General features: G+C 41.0%; 1 protein-coding gene across 4 annotated transcripts in view; it reads right to left on the bottom strand.

Annotated features, from left to right (window-relative positions):
* Nucleotides 1-21,345, bottom strand: part of UNC79 (unc-79 homolog, NALCN channel complex subunit) — a gene marked incomplete at its 5' end in the record, with an annotated part of 191,813 nt that overhangs the window by 106,874 nt on the left and 63,594 nt on the right. For all 4 annotated transcript variants that reach the window (XM_080808708.1, XM_080808710.1, XM_080808711.1 and 1 more), the window contains 6 exons: nt 1,797-1,938; nt 6,209-6,436; nt 8,479-8,700; nt 11,037-11,177; nt 13,137-13,260; nt 13,837-14,027. In XM_080808708.1, the coding sequence (XP_080664834.1) occupies nt 1,797-1,938; nt 6,209-6,436; nt 8,479-8,700; nt 11,037-11,177; nt 13,137-13,260; nt 13,837-14,027 (1,048 nt within the window). The remainder of the gene's footprint in view (nt 1-1,796; nt 1,939-6,208; nt 6,437-8,478; nt 8,701-11,036; nt 11,178-13,136; nt 13,261-13,836; nt 14,028-21,345) is intronic.

Genomic DNA, 21,345 nt, shown 5'->3' with positions numbered 1-21,345 from the left:
GAAAATAGACCAGAGGCCGAAGACGTGTTTGAGGGAGATGAACAGAGCCGATGTTTCAGCAAGGACAAGAGTCATTCATACAAAAAATTGCTTTATTTTAACCACTGTTCATATAAAACGCTCTGAATAAATAGAAGGAGCAGTTAAGTGATTTGTGTGCCATCTTAGGTTTAAAAAATATATTTGTATATAAAGAGTACAGGTCATTGGATCCTAAGTGACATCCTTGCTTCCTTTAGGCATTAATGCCTGACAGAAACAAGCCCTAGGCCCGGGTCTCAAAAAGGCATTAATTCCAAGTTATCCAGGACACCCGGCTTCAAATCTCAATCCTGCCACCAACTAGTTGTTCAGTATTTAGAGTTCCAGCTCCCAGATCTCGGCCCCAGCTACACCCAGAACTGGGGGTGGGGGGTGGAGCTCATTCATTCTGTGTTTCAACGCCTCAGACGGTCCGATGTTCCATTACAGCCCGGGGCCACACATAAGCCTAAAGCGTAAATCAGGAAGGAGGACTACAAGCTACACCACCAGGGCACGTTTAACCCACCTAGGATGTCTTTTCCTCATGTGCAAAGTGAGACGGCTGAATTAGATCAACAGGTTTCCAAGTTTCATTCTATTCGGGCGATTTGGGCTAAAGAAACTTACTTAGAACTCCAACGTATGAAATAGAGCAGGTCAGCATACTCTGGGTGAAGAGGGTGCGCAGCCTGGGCTGTTCGTTCAGGACTTGCCCCTGTCTTCCCACCCTTCACCACCCCAAATAAGGAAGGTCCAAAGGAAACAACACAGATGTTGCACAATTCCAAGGACATGCTGAGAACCAATGAAGTAGGTCATCGCAGGGGTTCTTTCCATTTTTAGTTTTCCATGGTTCTAAACAGAGTGATCCAAGATATTCACACTCAGCTGGTCACATGCACAACTAACACAGAAGTGGTTAGTTCTGACCAAGCATTTCATACTAATGAGACTAATGTCTTATTCAGACCCAGGGCTGTAATGCAGCCCAGAGTCACTGTTCGATGCTCGCTGAAGGAATGATGGAAAGCCCAGGCTTCCTCAACTTTGGTTCTGGGGGTGAGCTACCTGGTTCAGGATAATGGAAGTAGGAAGATAAAAAATGAGTCATGTTTATGCCAGGTCCTGTACAAATTCCCAAATTGCCACAGTGCAGATCTAGAAATCAAGCTTCCCCAAAGGCACATGGGGTCACGTATGAAATTCCCCAAACTCCTTCAGACTATGAAAAGCTAGAGTATGATTCCCAGCCTGCCTGCCATTCTGCAGCCCCTAATTAGCCCGCACATAGCCTGCAAGTAAATCAGAAAGAGGCCATCCTTCCTCTAGCTCTGCACAAAGCCAACCAGCCTCAGAGCACAATGCATTCAGCTAGACAGCGTGAGCCTGTCCAGAGACCAGGTCGAGCCCCTGGGGACAGAAGTTGCATGAGGTCAAGCTCCTTCGGCTCTATCCCAAAACACTCTGCCTTGGCCAAATGGCCTAAGTGGCCGTCCAGAGTGCAACCACCCTCTGCTCAGTCATCCAGCCTGGTTCATAGCAACTTCTCCATGAGAACCTGCTATACTGTAAGTAGAAGGTGCTGCTCACATGGTGGGTTCTGTTGATAAGAAGCACGTGCTGCCAGAAAGCAGCTCAGTGACCTCTGCTCTGCTGGGAAATGGGTCATTTGCACCAGTCTCCACTCGAGAAGCCAAACCTGAACTAACCCAAGTCGACAGTAATCTGCACATCAATATCGTGCTAACTGGCAAAGGCCAGAGTTCACCTACCAGCAAGTTCCGTGGGCTCGGTGCAATCGCCTGGGTTCTCCCCGTGCCTGGTTGCTGGATTCTCCTCCTCCTCACCTTCAGGGCCTATAATAAACTCTGGTCTGGAAGAAAGGAGGCTATCCTCAAGGCTGTCTGTGGGCTCCTGAAACAAACAGGACAAGCAGCCAGGTGAGCAGCCTGCTGGGGACGTCAATGGTTCTGCTCAGCTCCACAAAGATCCGCTGAGGGCCTGCTGTGTCCCAGCCCTGAGCTGAGCCCCGAAAGACAAAGGCACCTGCCTCAGAAGAAATGTGAGCTCACTTCCATAATAATTACAGGGACTTTGGATCAGCTGTCACTAAAACATTTTCATTCCCTTGAAAGAAATATGGAAAAATCTCAAAAACATTACATCGCTCTAGGCCTGCCTTCCCTATGATCATGTCCCATTTACCAAGTGATTCTAACCCATGCACATTTTGTTCAGTAACAGTACTTAACTAGCAGGGAATAATACGGGGTTCACAGCAAGATATTAGGATACACACACTGATGGGGCACCTGGGTGGCTCAGTGGGTTAAACCTCTGCCTTTGGCTCAGGTCATGATCTCAGGGTCCTGGGATCGAGCCCCGCATCAGGCTCTCTGCTCAACAGGGAACCTGCTTTCCCCCCTCTCTCTGCCTACTTATGATCTCTGTCCAATAAACAAGTAAATAAAATCTTAAAAAAAAAAAAAAGATACACACACTGGTTGTCCGAACACATCAAATTTTTAGGAGCCAGAAATCGCTGTAATGTATGCTTTAAAGCGAGTTAGGTATGGCAAGCCAGGTGTCTGTTGACACATGAACAGAGAGACAAACTGTCTTATACACGCAGTGAAATGTTAGTCAGCCTTACAAAGGAAGGAAGTCTGACACCTGCTATGTGTGTGACCCTTTAGGACACAGTGCTAAGTAAAACAAGCCTGCCCTAGAAAGGACAATTCCCTCCATGATTCCAGATAAACGACGGGTCTACAGTAGTCAAATTCAAAGATGCAGAAAGTAGAAGGGAGGTGTCCTTGGGCTTGAGGTGGGGAGGAGGGAAACAGGAGGTTCTTGTTTAGTGAGTACAGAATTTCAGTTTTGCAAGATGACAAAGTTCTGGAGACGGATTGCACCACGTGACTACACTATGCACGATGTATTTATAAACAATACATGTCAGATTTAATACGTATGTATAAAACCAGCTGCAGAAATAGGTGAAATTGGGAAGATTAAAAGAGAGAGAGCTTTCGCTTAAAATATTCATCTCCAGTTAAGCTCCAATTCCAGCCTTTTTCTTTCCTTCGAGTCCCACTTCAAATATCCTCTTCTAAAATCATACTCTTTGAGCTAACACCTTAACCAGTACACGTTTCTTTCAAGAATTATTTGACAGCCAGCTCAAGACTGATGGCGTGCCAGAGGGACATGGGGGCTGCGAGGGCCCTGGAGAATATCTCTGCCAACTTCCCAGTTTTGCTCAGCCTGACCCTTTCCCTAGGTCACCCATGAACAAGGCACAAAATCCTATTGTAAAGTGAGCTTCATGCAGTTCGCTACGGTAAAGTGTTCCCTGCTGATAACCCACGGGTCTGGAATCATCCTCCCAAATGGCAGGGACTGGTGTCGCCCATCCTGAGCTCAAGCCTCCTGCTAGCCCTTCAGCCCCATTGTCACTCACTTGTCCCAGGAAGAAAACTGAAGAGCAAAGGAGTCTGACCCGCACAGTGGACACCCAGAAGTTTGGGGTGTTCTGCGGCATAGCCCTCTTTTACTGATGAGCATCTCTCCCATAAACATTTGGGAGAGGAAAATGGAATCCTTCAGCTTCACCTGCAAATGTGTTATTCTCAGCCCGTGACAAGTGCATGACAAAGCATCATGCCCACGGGAGATAGGTTTGATGGCTCAGTTTCTCTATACTTATGCTTACTCCTCCCTGTTTCCCAGGATGGTGCTGGGAAGACAGACACAAAACCGAAAGCCCTTGGGGACAGGACGGGGTCAGGGCCTCTTCCTCCATCTCTCTACCCTCTCGTCCCCTTCCTGAACCAGAAGTCTGCACCTGACACAGCCGCATCCTCAGCTGATCCCGTTCTTAAACCACAGGCTATGGGAAACCATGGTTACTGCCATCCCCAAGGGCACAGGCGACCCTCGCCCTTGGGATCCCCTGGGCACACTTCAGTCCTGTATCTTTCCTCTCTTCTCCTGACACGACCGGCTATTCCTTCCTTTTCTAAACTGCCTTCTTCCTTAGTTTGGGAGTCCTCGCTCTTTCTCGTTTTTTCCCCTGTGTCTCTGGCCTCATCTCAATTTATTTCTAAGTCTTCAGTTCCCCTGTTTTCCCTCTTAAGAGCTGGTCCTTCCCAGAACGCCAGCCGTGGCTAGCTAGCATTTCTCTTCTCATTCCACACATCCCAGCACAATATGCGGGCGGCTCCAAACGTTTACCTACTCCTGACCTTCCTCCAAAAACCCAGATCCACATACCTGACAGGGCAGGACAACCCCCACCTGGATGTCTAAAAGGCATCTCAACCCGCTATGTCTGACTGTGCCTGCATCATACCCACTTCTGCTACTCTAATACTCTTCTATAAACAGCAATGTCATCAGCTCCCATGCCAGAAAACATGGGTTTGCCCTCCACTTTCCCACACCTCAGCACCGGCTAAACACCAGACGCTGCTGACCCTCTTGCCTAAAAACCCGCCAGGCCTGCCCCTGCTCTGATCACCACCACCACTGCTTTCATTCAGACTTCGCATCTCCATCCTGAGTGACCACACTAGCCTCCTTGACTAGACACCTGTCCCTGGGTGTCCCGAAACTCTCTTTTCTCTAATTCATCACATTGTAACGCACCCTGATTAAATCCTTCAGGGTTCCCCCATTCACCAAGACAAAGCCCAAACTTCTGATTCTGGCAGACAGAGCCCTTAATGAAGGGGAAAATAAAACCAAGTCCGTCTTGCTGGACCTGGCTGTCACTCCCTCCCACTCACTCACTGACCGACAACACTCAATAGCTTGCGGTTTCCTGAGGGTCTCATTCCCTGCTTTCCTCCGGATCACTTACACAGAGAGTTTTCTGGGTCTCAAAAGTCCTTCTACCCCGCTGTCTTCATTTCATTAACTCCACTCCTGCAAATATGAGCCCAGGAGCTCTCTTTCCTCCCCATCACACCTCCAAGCTGGATCTGCTGTCCTTCCTCTGCTCCCCTAGCTCCCTTGCTCAGACCTCTCCCGTCACGCTTATCGTGCTAATGGTTTTTCATTTATTTAAACATCTCCCTGATTAGACACTTAAGCGTCTTGATTTTATTTGAGGTCGCTAGGACCAGGACTGTTTTGTAGTGAGGTTACCCAATGACAACGCCGAAAGACCACAGTCCAGGGAGGTTATTTTGCAACATATAGGACGAACAGGTTTAGTAGGCAGAAAGGTATTTAAAAATGAGGAAACGCTTTACTGCATGTATGTTATACCTCAAAAAAACTTGTTTAAGAAGTCACTTTCTACTTAGGGGTAGAAAAGGGTGGTTCAGTCAGTTAAGCAGCTAACTTTGGCTCAGGTCATGATCTCCAAGTCCTGGGATCGAGCCCCACATCGAGCTCTGCCCTCAGGAGGTGTCTGCTTCTCCCTCTCCCTCTGCCTTTCTGCCCCTGGTCATGCTGCCTCTCTCTCTCTCAAATAAATAAAATCTTAAAAAGAAAAAAAAAAGAAGTCACTTTCTACTTAGATAAACATTAGGGGAAAGGAAGAAATAGAGAACACAGCAAACACTGGCCCAAATAATTCAGATTCACCTCCTTTTGATGGCATGAGGGTATTTTGGTGATATGTGTATGTGCCTTAAATGAAAACTGGCTAAGCAGGAAATAACTAACGTATGGAGTAGCTAATGTATGGTATATATTAGTTGTTCTCTACTGAAACCATTTTCTTGGAAAACAGGAAATAAAATGAAGCCTTTACTGGTTGTTGATGAAGTCAATGGGTTTTATAAACTGGGGCTACCCAGGAATTCGTGATCTGTTTCTAATCTACTTACTTGATATTTGACATGTATATTTTGTAGTATTTACTGCTCTCTGAACTTTGTAATAAAAGTTATTTTAAGAATACCAGTAATGCTTCGTATTTATGAAAATTATATGAATGGATGCACAACAACCGTAACTCAAGACTCAAGAATTCTGGATAATGTAGCTCCAGCTCATATCCCTTCCCAGGAGAATTAGTTGGTAGAAGGAACAGGAAAACTTTCTTTTTAACAGTCTCACGTATAGCCCAGCATGGAGCATACAATGATACTGGAGGAAGACCCCATTATACCAGCTACTACCGTCATTATCACTGTCAGATATGAGTCCTCTCATTTCTTTGACTTCTTACCACAAGCCGGCTTTCTTCTTTAGGAGCTAGTCTCTCCAGGAGTTCACAAGCAAGCTGATAGCAGAGAATACTAGACTGGCATAAGTTACACTCAATTGCTTTTTCATCCTTCTGGCAGGTGTGGGAGCCCCCCCAGGGGGCTTGGAAGACATTGTTTATAATGGAAATGATGTCCTTTGATAAGCTGTGCTCTAAACCCATCGTGATCCCATCATCTTGTAACTCCATCTGAAAAACATCAAAATGAAGGCAAAAAAAAAAAAAAAAAAGAAAGAAAGAAAGAAAGGGAAAAGAAAGAGAAAAGAGAAAAGAAGGAATTTGTTCTTTGTCCAATATTCCATTAATATATTAATTGGGGATAATTTTTACTATCTGACAATTATATTAAGTTATTTAAGGGTAATAAGGATTTTAGACCATGAATATATATTATTTTCCACAGACTTTTAAAAAAAAAGAATATAAAGATAAAACAAACAGTGGGAATTATTTTTATAAAATCATATAGGATATTTAAAAGAGAGGGTTTTTTTAAACTTATCATTTTGTGAGATTTTACACATTTAAAAAATGCTGCTCCTCACCTAGTGTCCAGATCTTGGTTTCTAAATACCACTATCCATTATCCACTAAGAGAAACCAGGGCTCCTTGGAGAAATGGCTGATTTCAAGGTTGGGGCTAGGAAAATATAAAATGAGCTTGGAACATCTTATCATGATAGAAATTAAGGAAGTGTTCAAAGAATGATGAGGAATGTGTCAAAAGAACAAAGGAAGGGACTCCCACTAGTCAAATATGGGACAATATGAGCATCAAAATACAAGTAATCATAATAGCAGATTTTAACTCACTGAATAAAATAAGAATTCATGAGTACATGCAGGTATAAGAAGATGAACAAATAAATACAGAAATGGGAGAGAAGGGAAACTATTTCTTTAGTAGAATGTCAGCTAATAAATTAGAAGATAATGAAATTTAAAAATTATCGTTTTGTTAACCAGGATCACTATAATTGATCCAGGCATGAATCATCCCTGAATGCTAAAACTAGTAGGTAAAAGTCTGAGGAGAACAGGAAATTTCAGCCTGCCTACTTACATTACTTCCTAATTACAAAGGGAGAAGTAGTGATTTTGGAGTAGAGAAATCTGGTAGAAATCACCTTAACCAAGTGATCACCACTAGTAAGGCAACATTATCATGCCATGTGCCTCCTGATATGATGCACTGGAAAGGATATAACATCACATCAGTGGCGTTACTGCCAAAAAATGTTTAACCCAAATAGATTCGTGACACCAGACAAACTCAAATTGAGGGACATTCTAAAAAATAACTGGACTGCAGTCTTCAAAAATGTCAAGAACATGAAGGATGAACAAAGACTGAAGAACTGTCTGGATGAAAGAAGACTAAGGAGACAGGACAAATACTTGCAATGAGTGATGCTGGATTGTTTTCTAGATCAAAAACATCTTTTTCTTTTACTATAAAGATATAATTATTATGTCAATTAAAAAAATGACTAATTTCTGTGGGTCAGATAATAGATAATAGTATTATAACAATATTAATTTCTTGACTTTGATTTCCTGATTTTGTACTTGGTTATATATGAAAATGTCCTTATTCTTCAGGAAATACATACTGAAGTGTTTGACGCTAAGGGGGCATCACATCTGCAACTTACCTTCAAGTGTTTATTTTAAAATTTCTACGATTCATACATATATATAGAGAGAGAGAAAGAAATATAATAAATGTTAATATCTGGACAATCTGGGGAAGGAGTATTCGGGAATTCCCTGTACATTTCTAACAACTCTTCCATAAGTCTGAAATTATTTCGGAACAAAAAGTTAAGAAGAAATGTTCTCCTGATCAAAGACTTTTATATGTTTCTTCTGAAATTACCTTCAAAAATCGATTTATGCAATATATTTAAATCAGCCCATCACTATAGAGCTGCACCTTGCCCTTCCCAACAATAGCATCACTCAGTTCATCAAATTTGTCCAACAGAATCAATTCTAACGATGCTAGAGTGTTTCTAAAATTCACATCCATTCTCATATGTCAACATCATTGCAGATATTCATACAGTGTTTTTCAGACTCCCTAGGGAATCCTGAAATGAGTTTCCAGAATGTCTTGAGTGATATTGTATCATTTCATAAGTAAGAGTCCAGTACATAGCAAGAATCACTGTACAATGCGTTCCCTTACTCTTTGCCTCAGAACTAAAGGAAGCTCATGCTTCAGCTACCTGCTTCAGGAGAAGATCAAACATGAGGATGAAACAATTTAGATTCATTTCATCATCTTCACAATCAAAGTCAATAGTCCTTCCTCCTGGGTGTCCAAAATTCTTGAAAGGGCTACGGAATGGACTACGCATAGGACTCCGAAATGGACTCTGGAAAGGGCTATGAAATGGACTCAGCATATTGTGCTGAACTCGCCGGCCCGGATCAGAGGCAACACTCACCTAGAAGAAAGAATATCAACATATGTAAGGGAACTCACAGAAGCCAAAAGGGCTAGATAAAATATCTGGGGTCTCGTGGAAGGTATTTCCAGCTGTCACACAGATTTCCTTCCTTAGTCAATAACATTAGTACTTCCAAATAGTATAGATCTTCTCAAAATAGAAAAATAAGAAATAAAATCACTGACACGAGGGCTCACGTCTATTAAAAAAAAAAAAAGGAAATAAAATCATCCAAACTTTGTGACTAATTATCAGGTGAACGAAATATCAGCACCTTGAAGAATGAAGGTAGCTGTCTTTACCATTATATTGTTCATCCCATCCACATTTCCAATTAAACTACATAAAACCATAACCTGAAAAACGAGACCTTACAAAAATATTACAAGATCAGTTTTAGAATCATAAGCACAGAATCTGTTTAATGTGATTGGTTAAAGAAGAATGGCATCTGGATATTATAATTATTAAACTACCATGGGTAAACAGTAGATGTCAAACCTGTTGTACTGGTTATTGTCCATTTGCCTAATTCAAGCCCCTTACTGCCTTCCTCTGCCCTGCTCTATGCCCAAGGATGCCAAGGTCAGAGTATCTCCTGGCTTTCTTGCTAGCTGGCTTCTAGTTAGGTTCAGTTAATGGGGGCACCAGTAGAAGCCCTGCAGCTGAAGGGGAATAGGGTGGAAGTATATGTCCACCCCCTGCCTACTTTGACGCTATAGCCTTGGCAGTCTCGCCATCATTCTTCCAGCCTATCTTTCCTTAACATTTCAGCTCTTAATGGGCTCTAGGAACTCTTTTCCTTATTCCTTCCACCCTGGGGCTATAATGGCTTCCCACTGAGCTGTTACTGGCATCTAGGTGCCTCACCAACCCTTACTGCTCCCTTAACCTTCCCCATAACTCTATAGGCAGAATCTCCATGAAAGTCTTTCATTTGAACCATCTGGGATAAGTTCTGTGGCAGGATAATTACTGACATATCTGTACTATATGTCCCTCTGAAATTTTCTCTCTTAAAAATCTCTTTAGGGGCGCCTGGTTGGCTCAGGTGGTTGGGTGACTGTCTTCAGCTCAGGTCATGATCCTGGAGTCCCAGGATCGAGTCCCGCATTGGGCTCCCTGCTCAGTGGGGAGTCTGCTTCTCCCTCTGACCTTCTCCCCTCTCATGTTCTCTCTCTCTCTCAAGTAAATAAATAAAATCTTTAAAAAAAAATCTCTTTAACAACTAGCAAGTTCCCTGAGCACCATATTTGAGTAAAAAAGTAAAAAATTAAAAAAGAGTACCCCATCAAGAACCAGAATACCTGGATATTGACAGTGTTATCTAGGGCAAATCACTTCAGCCCACTGAACCTCAGGTTAAGTATTGATAAAATGAGGATAATGAGTTCTTCTCCAAATGCCTCACACCGTTCTGTGATAACGGCTCATTGTGAACACATTGCCCAGTAGAAGGCACCAACTAGTCAACTAAAGATTACAGAAAAAAGAAACAAAATATGAATGTTTGCCAGCTGGTTCCTATGAGGCAGATGAGAAAAAAAGTAATGATTAAAATCAAAAGAAAGTACTGGATGCAAACTATGATCCCATGACTTTGTGACATATTTCCTAATTCCTAGATATCAGGTAGGAATGACAGTAGGAAAATGGTATGGGGAGGCTGATAAGCGCAAGTTGAACATAGTCCCTGCTTACCATCCCATGACGGTGAACCTGGCCAGAAATGATCCTTATCTGGTAATATCAACACATCAACCGAAACGCTCTGAGGTGCTCCAACATATCAAACAGTCCCAATAGTTTTCCTACACTTTAGGCCAGACTATGTTGACTTTTCTCATTCACAAAGGTACAAAAGGGTCCCAAAAAAATGGGCTCAATGGGTCCACAGTGACAGCATCACTCACAGTCACCATCAGACAATCACATCTTCTCAAAACATGATAGAACAAAACATCCCAACTTCTCATCCCCAAAGTGAAGCACTCATCTGCCAAACAGCTGGTAAAGAATTCTTGTTCACCAGGAGACCAAAAGAAAAAAAAAAAAAGGAATAATACCTCCAAGCTAACTCTTTTTGCTTTTATCAAGGGTAAGAGATAGCTAACAAGTATGGGCAGGAGAAAAACTCGATACTTTATTGACTATGATTATATGAAACATATCTTAAACAATGATTTCTATGATTTAATGTATTTAAAAGATTAACAGAGTGAGATGGGATGAAAGAGCATTTTCAGAGAAGTTTATTATGATGCTGCTTTTGGAGCCAGTAGAATTGACAAAATCTTAACAAATAAGACAAGAACAGTTGTGGCGATAATTACCCTTCGAGCTGCAAGGTTCCCTGCCAGTTCACTGACTCTTGATTTTCTTTGATTTGCCAGTTCTTTAACAGAATTAACTCCATCAGAAAACATACTTATCAATAGTTGAAGTGGAACCATGATGTCTAACTCTGATAAGACCTGGGGAAAAAAGGCATATATCCCCCCCCAAAAATATAAACTTTAAAACTCAAAGTAAAACTGCATTTACCATTTTTTCCCAAAGCAAACGATTGAACATGAGGATATTTAGCCTTATGCACATTCTACCAGCACAGCAACCCTCAATTTTTCATACTAAAAAATCAAAGTTATTATTGAACCTGCCAGCTTCCCCACTCTCCACATCCCATAATCGCCGTGTTATTTCTATTAAAACTTCAAAGTATCTCTTGACACCGTCTCCTCCTTCCCATAGAATAGTGGCTTAGTTCACCACCTTCCTTCTGGAGTAGTGGAACTTGCACGCAGTCCTCCTCCAGTCCATACCCCCCTTGGACCTGACTGCCCCATCTCATCAGCTCACGTATCTTGCCAAAATCTAGCAACTCTCTCTCTGTAATGAGTTTTTGGAAGTCGATGCCTCCTTCCTTCAGACAGAACTAATCCACCCCTCTTCTCTGCTTCCTTGGATAGAACTCTGTATACACATTTTTTAGAGCAACTGTCGTTTTTCATCATATTTGATTGTTTGATACCATCTCTCCCACTGTGAGCTCCCTGAAGAAAGGAAGTATAAACAAAGGACCATTTCTTATCCCATTTTCATCGCGGTGCCAATTACAGTGCCTGGCACAGAGGAAGTCTATAAATGTTTCCACAGTTAATTAATAAATGAGTCAACGCCAATCACTATTCTGTTCACACTATTCCCCAAAAGGTTAGACCAGTGGTTTAAAACCTTCAGCCGAAGCACCCTGGCTTCAAACCAGCACTCTGGGAAAGCCCTTTAAAACACAGCTGTGATTGCTCTCATCATGGTGAGGCTAGAGGGTGATGGCCCTGTGCACTCACCCCTACATATCTCAGCCTAAAGTGTGGGTGACTGAGTGACAACACCCAGCCATCTGTGGAAGGACTGGCTTTCCTAAAATGAGAAATTATCTTACTGAGATCTACCAGGGTATGAAAAGTGTCCAAAAGGTGACTTTTAAAAAAAAATGGTCCCTTTGCTCTTTGTCAGTTATGAAAGATGTCATTCCTCGATGTAGAACCCAGAAAGGTATCCGCATGACCTGAAAAGCTCTTGGTATCACACCCGTCTGTGATTCAGCAATGTAACAGTACCCATGGCTAATCTAAACACTGACTCTGACCTCCTGTTTGGAAACTGCCCACACTTCTTGTTGCGCACTCGACTCTATTTAATAAATGTTTAGTAACATGCACTAAATAAATACGAGGCATGTGCCAGATGCCGAGAGGAGAGGGTGAAGGGAGGCATGAATTCAAACATGAAAAGGCCTGCCTGCTTCCTGTCCTCCAGGCATCTGCAATCAGGAGAAGAGACAAAAATGAACTAAATATTAGACAGAATAACATTTGCACAAAGAGCCTATGTGAATACTGGGGGGAAGGAATAATGAATTCTGAAGGGAAAATGGGGGTGTGAAACAGCAGCAGACTTCATAGATGAGATCATTTTTGAGTTGGGCTTTAAGGATAAGCTGGATTACAAATGCAGACCAGAGAGAAAAGTATTCCAAGCTTGGGGGAGCAGCAGGAAGGCCTCCCTAAGTCGGTAGCTGTCAACCTTTCCAAGTAAAGGACGTATTTAATATGAAACGATTTATTAGGACGCCCACAAGACAGCTATGGTACCTTTAAATCTATTGATGGAAAAACACATAAGGACCAAAGCTATTATGAATTCAGTAATGGTATTGCATAAATCTGTATTTTGTTAACCATAACTACAGCCACATATATTTGAAATCTAGGTATTCATCTGTGCAGTGAATTATTAGTCTATAGACTGTCCACAGCAAACATGTGAATTTACGGACTCTTTGCAATAACCTCCCGCTCCTCTACCCAGGGATCTCAAATTTCCAGGCTAAGAACTATTGCCCCAAATGATGAAAAGTATCAACTACTTACATGAAGCCACAGTAAAGCTTGTTCCTGAACAGAGGAAGGGTATCCTGTGAACCGGCAACTAATAAAGCCAAACATTTCTTCCAATGAAAAAGGTAGAGGACAGAGCTCAATGTCAAACATTTTGCTGGAAAGCAGAGCCAACAGAAGTAAATGACCAATGGGCATGGATGAGGGTCTCCCGTTGCATTTTTAACTATACCTTACCTGGGGGACCCAAACACTTCTGATTGGTCTGTGTTCTGAATGGTAATATCATGTTTCATTTTACTATAATAGTTTATGTCATTAGAACAGGTATGAAGAATTCATATGGTTGTTAACATTAGTGTTTGTACTCATCCTAGGCTCAACAGAAGGAACTGCATTTCTAAGGAATTAGAGTTGCTCCCCAGCATCTAAGAACATTTTCCCTTTGCATTTTCCCCACTTTATCCAAATCATAACTATATTTAAAAAATAAGCAAACAATATGGTGTATCTATTATTCCACAGAACAAAATCTTTTCTGAACAATTCCAAGTCATCTCAGCCCAACTGATAGCAACTGCTTTGTTTTGCACTTTCAAATTTCTCTAAAGGTCTGTTAAAAAATAAACAAGATTACATGAGAGGCTTAACACAGTGCCTGGCACACATGACATGCTCAATAAATGTTAGACATCATTATAATTATGGTGACTTCATTAAACTACTTACCCACCTTAATACTTCCCTGAATTCTTTTAACTGGTTATCTGGGACTTCTGTTCTGATGGCTTCCAGCCACTCCGGCATAATACACTCCCACACAGACTGACTGATCACATTGTAGGGGATCAGGCAGAGGATTCGGTTGAGCCCTTCCTTCAACTGAGTCACTGTGCTGCAGGATTTATCCCAGTATCCACCGACCTGATGGCATTTCCACAGCCACAGGGGAAAAGAGCAAAACGCACCTGTTAGGATTATACTCTAAGGACTTCCTAAAGGAAACAGGTACGGAGAAAGACCACAATCCATTACATCTGAATCCTGGGCCAAGTATTTCAGTATGATATCTGTAAGAATCAGTAAACCACCAGCATCCATTAATTACAAAAAAGGAAACCATCGTTATAAATAGGTCCAAATATCAATTCCAGACTGAATTTGAACTATTCTACTGCAGTCTTTCCAGATCACACATGAATTAAAATTCCCAAGATTTATTCATAACAGGGTGAGCATACTATACAATACTATACTATTGGAGCATTATTATTTCTAAAGTTGGACAAACCCATTACAAATATGTGTAGTCACACCTGTGCTTCAGAGGAATATAGATTTCTACTACTGGACACTTTGCATTGAATATTTTTCATTATGGAAAACAAAGTGGCAGAGAGCACTCTTTTTCCCTCTGCTGAATATCATGCCACAATTTTTTTCCTAAAAATGCTCTAAGGCAGGTTGGATTCATGAACAATAAAGACATACTTTTTACTAAGTAAGGTAGTATATTAATTTTCCAGTGCAGAAAAAACTCAAGTCACGAATTTGGGTTCTGTTTGTAATTCCAATTTTAGGTGAAGATCTTATATTCTTATTAAACGTATCAAAGTAACAGAGGTTCAAATATCTACTTGGTATCATATTGTCCAAAATCCTAGATGACTGACTGGGTATTTTCAGGAAGCGACTACATTTCCAGGGTTGTCACTGTCGTTGTTAGTTACAGAGACTCAGAAGAGCTAACGCTGACAATGCTGGCAGGGTGGTGTATATCCTTGCTGAGACTCCTTTGGCCGTGTAATGTATAGGTGAGCCACGTAAAGGCCTATTGGTTTTGAGTCACATTTTGGAACAAGTATCTCCATGGTGTTCCTAAGTTGTCAACAGCCAGACAATGGATCCTTTGACTTGGCAAAGCTGTTATATTTAAAAAGATTTCTAGAATGTTCTCACCCTAAACAAATGTCCTATTACCAATATGGGAGGATCAAATTGATAAGAGACACACAAAAGATTACAGCCAGCCCTAAAGGACTTCCCTAGCAAAATTCTAGAACAGAAATCAGATTTAGAACAAAAATTAAAATTTGCCCCCACCATGAACTCCCCTCCGCCACTTCCTCTTGTAAACGACCTGGTTGGAGGCCCATATTCAGAGCCCAATAGGAGCTATTATAGAGGCCTTCCCTCCAAAATTTGATTGGGCTAAAGTGTACTCAGAGGGAAGGGAAACATCCTAAAGCCTTTGCCAAACAATTTATAAAAATATTGCAAAGGCACACAGCTCCAAATCTACATGTCTTAGAACATAGGAATCTTCTGTTTTTCCCCCTTAGCTGGAAATCTTCTCTCATTGATATAAAGAATTCAAACGAACGCAGTTGATCGGGCAGGCCAGCTCCTTCACTAACGTTATTAGCAAGACTGCTATCTCATTCTTTGAAGAATTAAAAATAACTGTCCTCGCCTTACTAATTGGATCTTTGCAGAATAATCGTGGATCCAGAAGGATCCCAAAGCCCATCCATGCTTATTATCAATCCCAAAGCCTCCCCTCTTCATCTCAAGATTCCTGCAGATACTATAAACATAGTACAGGACAGGACATTGGAAAAGAGGGTCCCTCCCTGCACTGAAGAAACACTCCAGGAGTGACCGTCTCAGGCCTTAGCCTCCTCAAGCCCACTCCTCTGAGCCCTCCTCTCCACTCAGACCTCCACCCGGACACGCTCAAGACTTCAGGCTCAGCACAAATAATGTTGTCCACCTCCCACGCCTCTCCTGCCTCTCCTGCCTGCTCATAAAAGCTCCATGCCACAGGAGAATGTATTATTTGCTCCAATCAAAACCTAATAGACAAATACATCCCTGAGCCCTTTCCGACCAGTGACTAAAAGCTTGCATCTTTTTCCACCCCTTTGAGATGTAAATCTCCTTCCACCCAGAACTATCTCTCTGAGATGCAAACATCTAAGAAAATAACTCTGGCTCTCAGCCCCACGGGTGCCTGGCTTTCACTTGTACTACTGCTTACTGTCCTAAAACAGGAGACATTTACTTCTCCACCTGAGAAGCATCAATTAACAACCCCCTTAGCAAACCTCCATTGTCGTTGTCCTTAGCATATCCCAGCCTTCTCGAAGTTAACTTCTTGGGGCGCTTGGGTGGCTCAGTTGGTTAAGCATCTGCCTTTGGCTCAGGTCATGATTTCAGGGTCCTGGGATTGAGCCCCATAGCAGGCTCCCTGCTCAGTGAGAAATCTGTTTCTCCTTCTCCCTCTGTGCTCTCTCTCCCTCTCTCTCTCTCAAATAAATAAATAAAATCTTAAAAAAAAAAAGTTAACTTCTTAGCTGACTGAAATAAGTAACTGCCTGAGGTTGAATCCCAGCCTTCATGAGATTCCATATCAGGGCCAATAAAAAGATTGTGAAGGTCTCCTCCACACATACTGATAAAAGTCTTTAGCCTTTACACTGAACAGGTAGGTCAGCCACTTGTCCCATCTGTCAGAGACACAATTTGAATAACAGTGAGGATGAAAAATGCATATAAGCACCAACTCTTATATAAACTAGCGAGTTTTGTATTTCTATGACAGTCTCCTATTTAGGTCAACAGATGTTCCTCAACTCATAATTGCACTACGGCCCAATAAGCCCATTGTAAGTTGAAAAATCATGTAAGCTGAAAACACACTTAATACACCTAACCCACCAAATAGCACAGTTTAGCCTAGCATACCTTACGTGTGCTCAGGACACTCACACGGGCCTACAGTTGGGAAAAATCACCTAACACAGTGTCTATTTTATAACGAAGTGCTAAATATTTCATGTAATGTACTGAACCGTGGGGACTGCACGTGAAAAACAGAATGGTTGCCTGGGAGCGGAACGGCTGTCAGTGTAGTGGTTGTTTACCCCATGATCACGTGGTTGGCTGGGAGGTCAGGCTCACTGCCCTTACCCAGCATCAAAAGAGAGAGGATCATACTGCATATCCCTAGCCCAGGAAAAGATCAAAATTCAAATTCTGAAGTAAGGTTTCTATTGAATGTGTATCGTTTTCACACCATCATGAGGTCAAAAAAAATCATGAGTTGGGGACCACTTGTATTCGTGTCTGCCTGTATGTTTGTATAGGTATATTATGTATATATGTGATATTTTCTTACCTCTGAATGGTACTGACAAATCAGTCTATAAAATCCATTAAAAGATCTCTATTCCAAATGAGCTTTAAAAACATAAGAGTTGGGGTGCCTGGGTGGCTCAGTTGGTTGAGCATCTGCCTTGGGTTCAGGTCATGATCCCAGGATCCTGGGATCAAGCTCTACATTGGGCTCCCTGCTCAGCGGGAGCCTGCTTCTCCATCTCCCACTCCCCCTGCTTATATTCCCTCTCTCGCTATGTCTCTCTCTGCCAAATAAATAAGATCTTTAAAAAAAAGGGGGGGGGCTTATATAAGTTAAATATTCCCCAAACTCTCAGAAATATAGAAAGTAACCCAAATGTTTATCAAGTTCATGCAATTTGGGTCAATCTTTGATAAATAAGACTAAGTTTACATTGTTGGTCTAGTAAAAACAGTTGTGTCTTCTGAGTTATCAGCACTGAATATGGTATGATTATCAATTTTATTCTACACAGGGTTACTAGTCAAATAAGCTAATACTATATTTACTAGATGTTTAAGATTATAAAACTAATAGATTTCATTTTAATTAAGTTAAATGATTATTCTTTTTCTCAAATTTTATTTATTTATTTGACAGAGAGAGAGAGAGAGAGCACAAGCAGGTGGAGTAGCAGGCAATGGGAGAGGGAGAAACAGGCTCCCTGCTGAATAAGGAGCCTGACATAGTGACCTGAGCAAAGGCAGTTGCTTAACCAACTGAGCCACCCAGGCGCCCCAAGTTAAATTATTCTGACAAGCTTTATTTCAACAATAGTTGTGCTTTATAATATCTCTGCTTAGAAGTAGTTTCCAGGGGCATCTGGGTGTCTCACTTGGTTAAGTGGTCAACTCTTGGTTTTGGCTCATGTCATGATCTCAGGGTCCTGGGACCCAGTCCTGTGTCGGGCTCCACACTCAGCTGGTGGGGGAAATGGTGCTCTGCCTGGGGATTCTCTCCCTCTCCTTCTGTCCCTCCCCCCACTCATGCTCTCTGTCTCACTCTAAAATGAATTTTAAAAAAATAAAATAAAATGAATAAATAAATCTTCAAAAAAAAAAAAAGAAGAAGAAGAAGAAGTAGCGTCCAAAATCTCTTTGGCAGCTTGAAATTAGAGTTAAACTGAATTGTGTGAAATGATTTAGATATTCGTTGAATATCTAGATCATTTCTAAATAAGACAAAACACTGAAGCATTAATTATTGAATATAAGTTCATCTATCTTGGGATCCTTATTTTGACAGAGAGCCTAAAGATACTTTGATCTGTTAATAAATGTTATTTTTTTGCCATACTGAGAAATTATACTATGAAGCATATAGCTCAGAAGTTATAAGGCAGTATATTCATAAAATTTGCCAATATGCTACAAAATGCTGGTCGGTGACAGGCAATTCACAAACTGTCTACTTCCCGGTTTTCTCTGAAAAATAGAGGTTCATAAGTGTTGAAAAGCATAATCAATTTATGTAAGCGAAACCATTAGAAATAATGAGTGAAGGAAAAAACTCTGTTTGCAAAATATTCAAGGAATGTACAAATTACATTCTGTCCTAACGTCATTGTTTAGAGGTTGTGTGAGGATCTCCAGATTAAAAAAGAGGAAAGTGGGCGCCTGGGTGGCTCAGTGGGTTGAGCCTCTGCCTTCAGCTCAGGTCATGATCTCGGGGTCCTGGGATAGAGTCCCACGTTGGGCTCTCTGCTCAGCAGGGAGCTTGCTTCCCCCTCTCTCTCTGCCTGCCTCTCTGCCTACTTGTGATCTCTCTCTGTCTGTCAGATAAATAAATAAAATCTTAAAAAAATAAATAAAAAAGAGGAAAGTGAAGGACAAAAACCTGAATAGAAATAAAAAGTTGTAAGGGATGGTGTGGAGAGCAGGGACAGAGAAGAGAGAATCTTAGCAGCTTATGTGGTCAAACTGGCCAAGATGGAATGGATTAATTATAAGGTTTTTTAAATGGGCTTTAATTTTAATAGTGTAACAGTATACAACTTGACTTTGGCTTTCTTTCTCTAAAAAGGACAAAGTTTCTTGGATTTTTGGTCTGGTCTTAATAAGAAATTGCAAAAGGTTTTTCTTTACCTTTTCAGTAATGCGTCTAGGAAACAAAGACTCTGTGTCTTACCAGAATTTCCTGTGACTTATGTTGTCTTTATCATGTCCTCAATTACTTAAGAGAACCAAGTCTTCTCAATTTAAAAAAAAAAAAAAGCTGACTTTTTTTATAATCATGTTACAAACTATATTTACTTTGGAAATTTTGTCATTTTGGTTACACGGATAACTAAATATTATTTTACAGTGACCCCATGATCCTGGTCAAGCAAGTGTTTAAACCTTTCAACATTTTTTACAACTTTTGTATTTTACCTTTCCAAAATCAAATCCTAAAATAAATCCTGATCTCAAACTGACTTTCAAATTTCTGACAGGGCCCCTAGAAAAATCTCAAAAGACTTTTACTTTTCTAGTAAAAAAAAACAAAAATCAAAAAACATTAAACTAACCAGTTTTACTTGATATGTTGAACTGCACAAAAAGCATCTTCAAATACAAAGAGATGTTTAACCTTCCCTAGCTTATATGTGTATAGGCAAATGTTTTTAATACAAACACTTCAGGAGTTCTGTGAAACTTCTAGAAATTTGTCAGTGCCCTTCCTGCTCATGACACATCCTCATGCTGCTTTGCCCAATAGCCGACAAAGACAGCAGAATGTGATTGTGATTCCAGTTACTGTCAGATCTTCGATTACAGCCATTTTAAGTCTTTTATCATTTACAGATTGTTACTGTTTTATTTCGATGCTTTCCCGAAAGCTCTTGCAATCAGCCACTGGACAGAATGCTTTAACTTCAGTAAAAAGGACTGTCTCTGAGACCCGTGTAAAGGACTATGACAGGCAATATGATGGCTTTGCATGCCACTGGCCTGAGCCAGGATTTCAGAATTCTGGTAGAGAAGCTCATGGGTTCATACAACTGCTAACCCAAGATCAAGCCAAACAAAAATTAACTACATGGGGCTGAATGAACTTATGAAGAATGATGATCATTTTTATTTATTTATTTATTTTTTAAGTTTGGAGCATTGCTGTCTCTTTACTGTTCTATTTTCTGGAGAGAAAGTTTTTCTTAAGTTATCTATAATTTATAACAATCTAGTAGATTACATCTTTATAAACAACAATGAAACACTTGTCTTTTTTTTGTCCCCCCATCCGATCCCTCCAAGATTCAGAAACTCTTGGTGAGTATTCTTATTTTCATGCAGAAGTTTAAGAAGAATCTGTTCTCCTTGTATTAGAGCATAATTGGAAAAACTAGTTATATCCCCAAGACTTTGACTGGAGTGTCATAGTTTACAAGTATGTGCATAGAATCAGATACGGCTAGGCAGTTTTAAGGAGGGAGCTAATGCTTACGAAGCCCTCTTGGAAGAACCAGCCTGTTACCTGGCTTATGGGAATCACAGCCTTTAAGCAAATAAGACATGTCACTTCCTGGCCAGCCCAGGAAGCTTAGAATATTTTGGTGACCTCAAAAAGAGAGAAATTTACCCAAATCTATAGGCACTACAAATGAAGTATGATAACAAGTTACTGACTTGGCATCCTGACCTCTAGAGGTTTATAAAAGCCCCATCTGAGATTCTCCATAAAAACTCCAGCAAAGTGAACATCGAAAAGTTCTATTTGGTCAATTACATTCTCATTGCATTTACAGAAATAATTAGGCCAGCTTTAATAAGACTAGACTTGCTCTGTGAAAAAGTAATCTTACCTTGGTCATCTTTGATCAAAATGAGGGTGATTAGAAAGAGAGATTTTATGTTTCAGTGGAAAACTATAACCCACCCTTGTGAGTTATCAGATTCTAGTCCTGTTCATTGTCTTTGAGCTATTTTTCACCTCTTCATAAACTGAATCCTGCTGTCTTGCACACTTTTTAAATTTTTATTTAAATTCAATTTAATTAACATACACTGTATTATTAGTTTCAAAGGTAGAATTTATTGATTCGTCAGTTGCATAGAACACCCAGGGCTCATTCCATCGCGT

Source organism: Martes martes (assembly GCF_963455335.1).
Source record: "Martes martes genome assembly, chromosome: 7".
NCBI lineage: Eukaryota > Metazoa > Chordata > Mammalia > Carnivora > Mustelidae > Martes > Martes martes.
The sequence above is the reverse complement of the archived record's forward strand: the minus strand, read 5'-3'. Positions and strand labels throughout refer to the sequence as shown.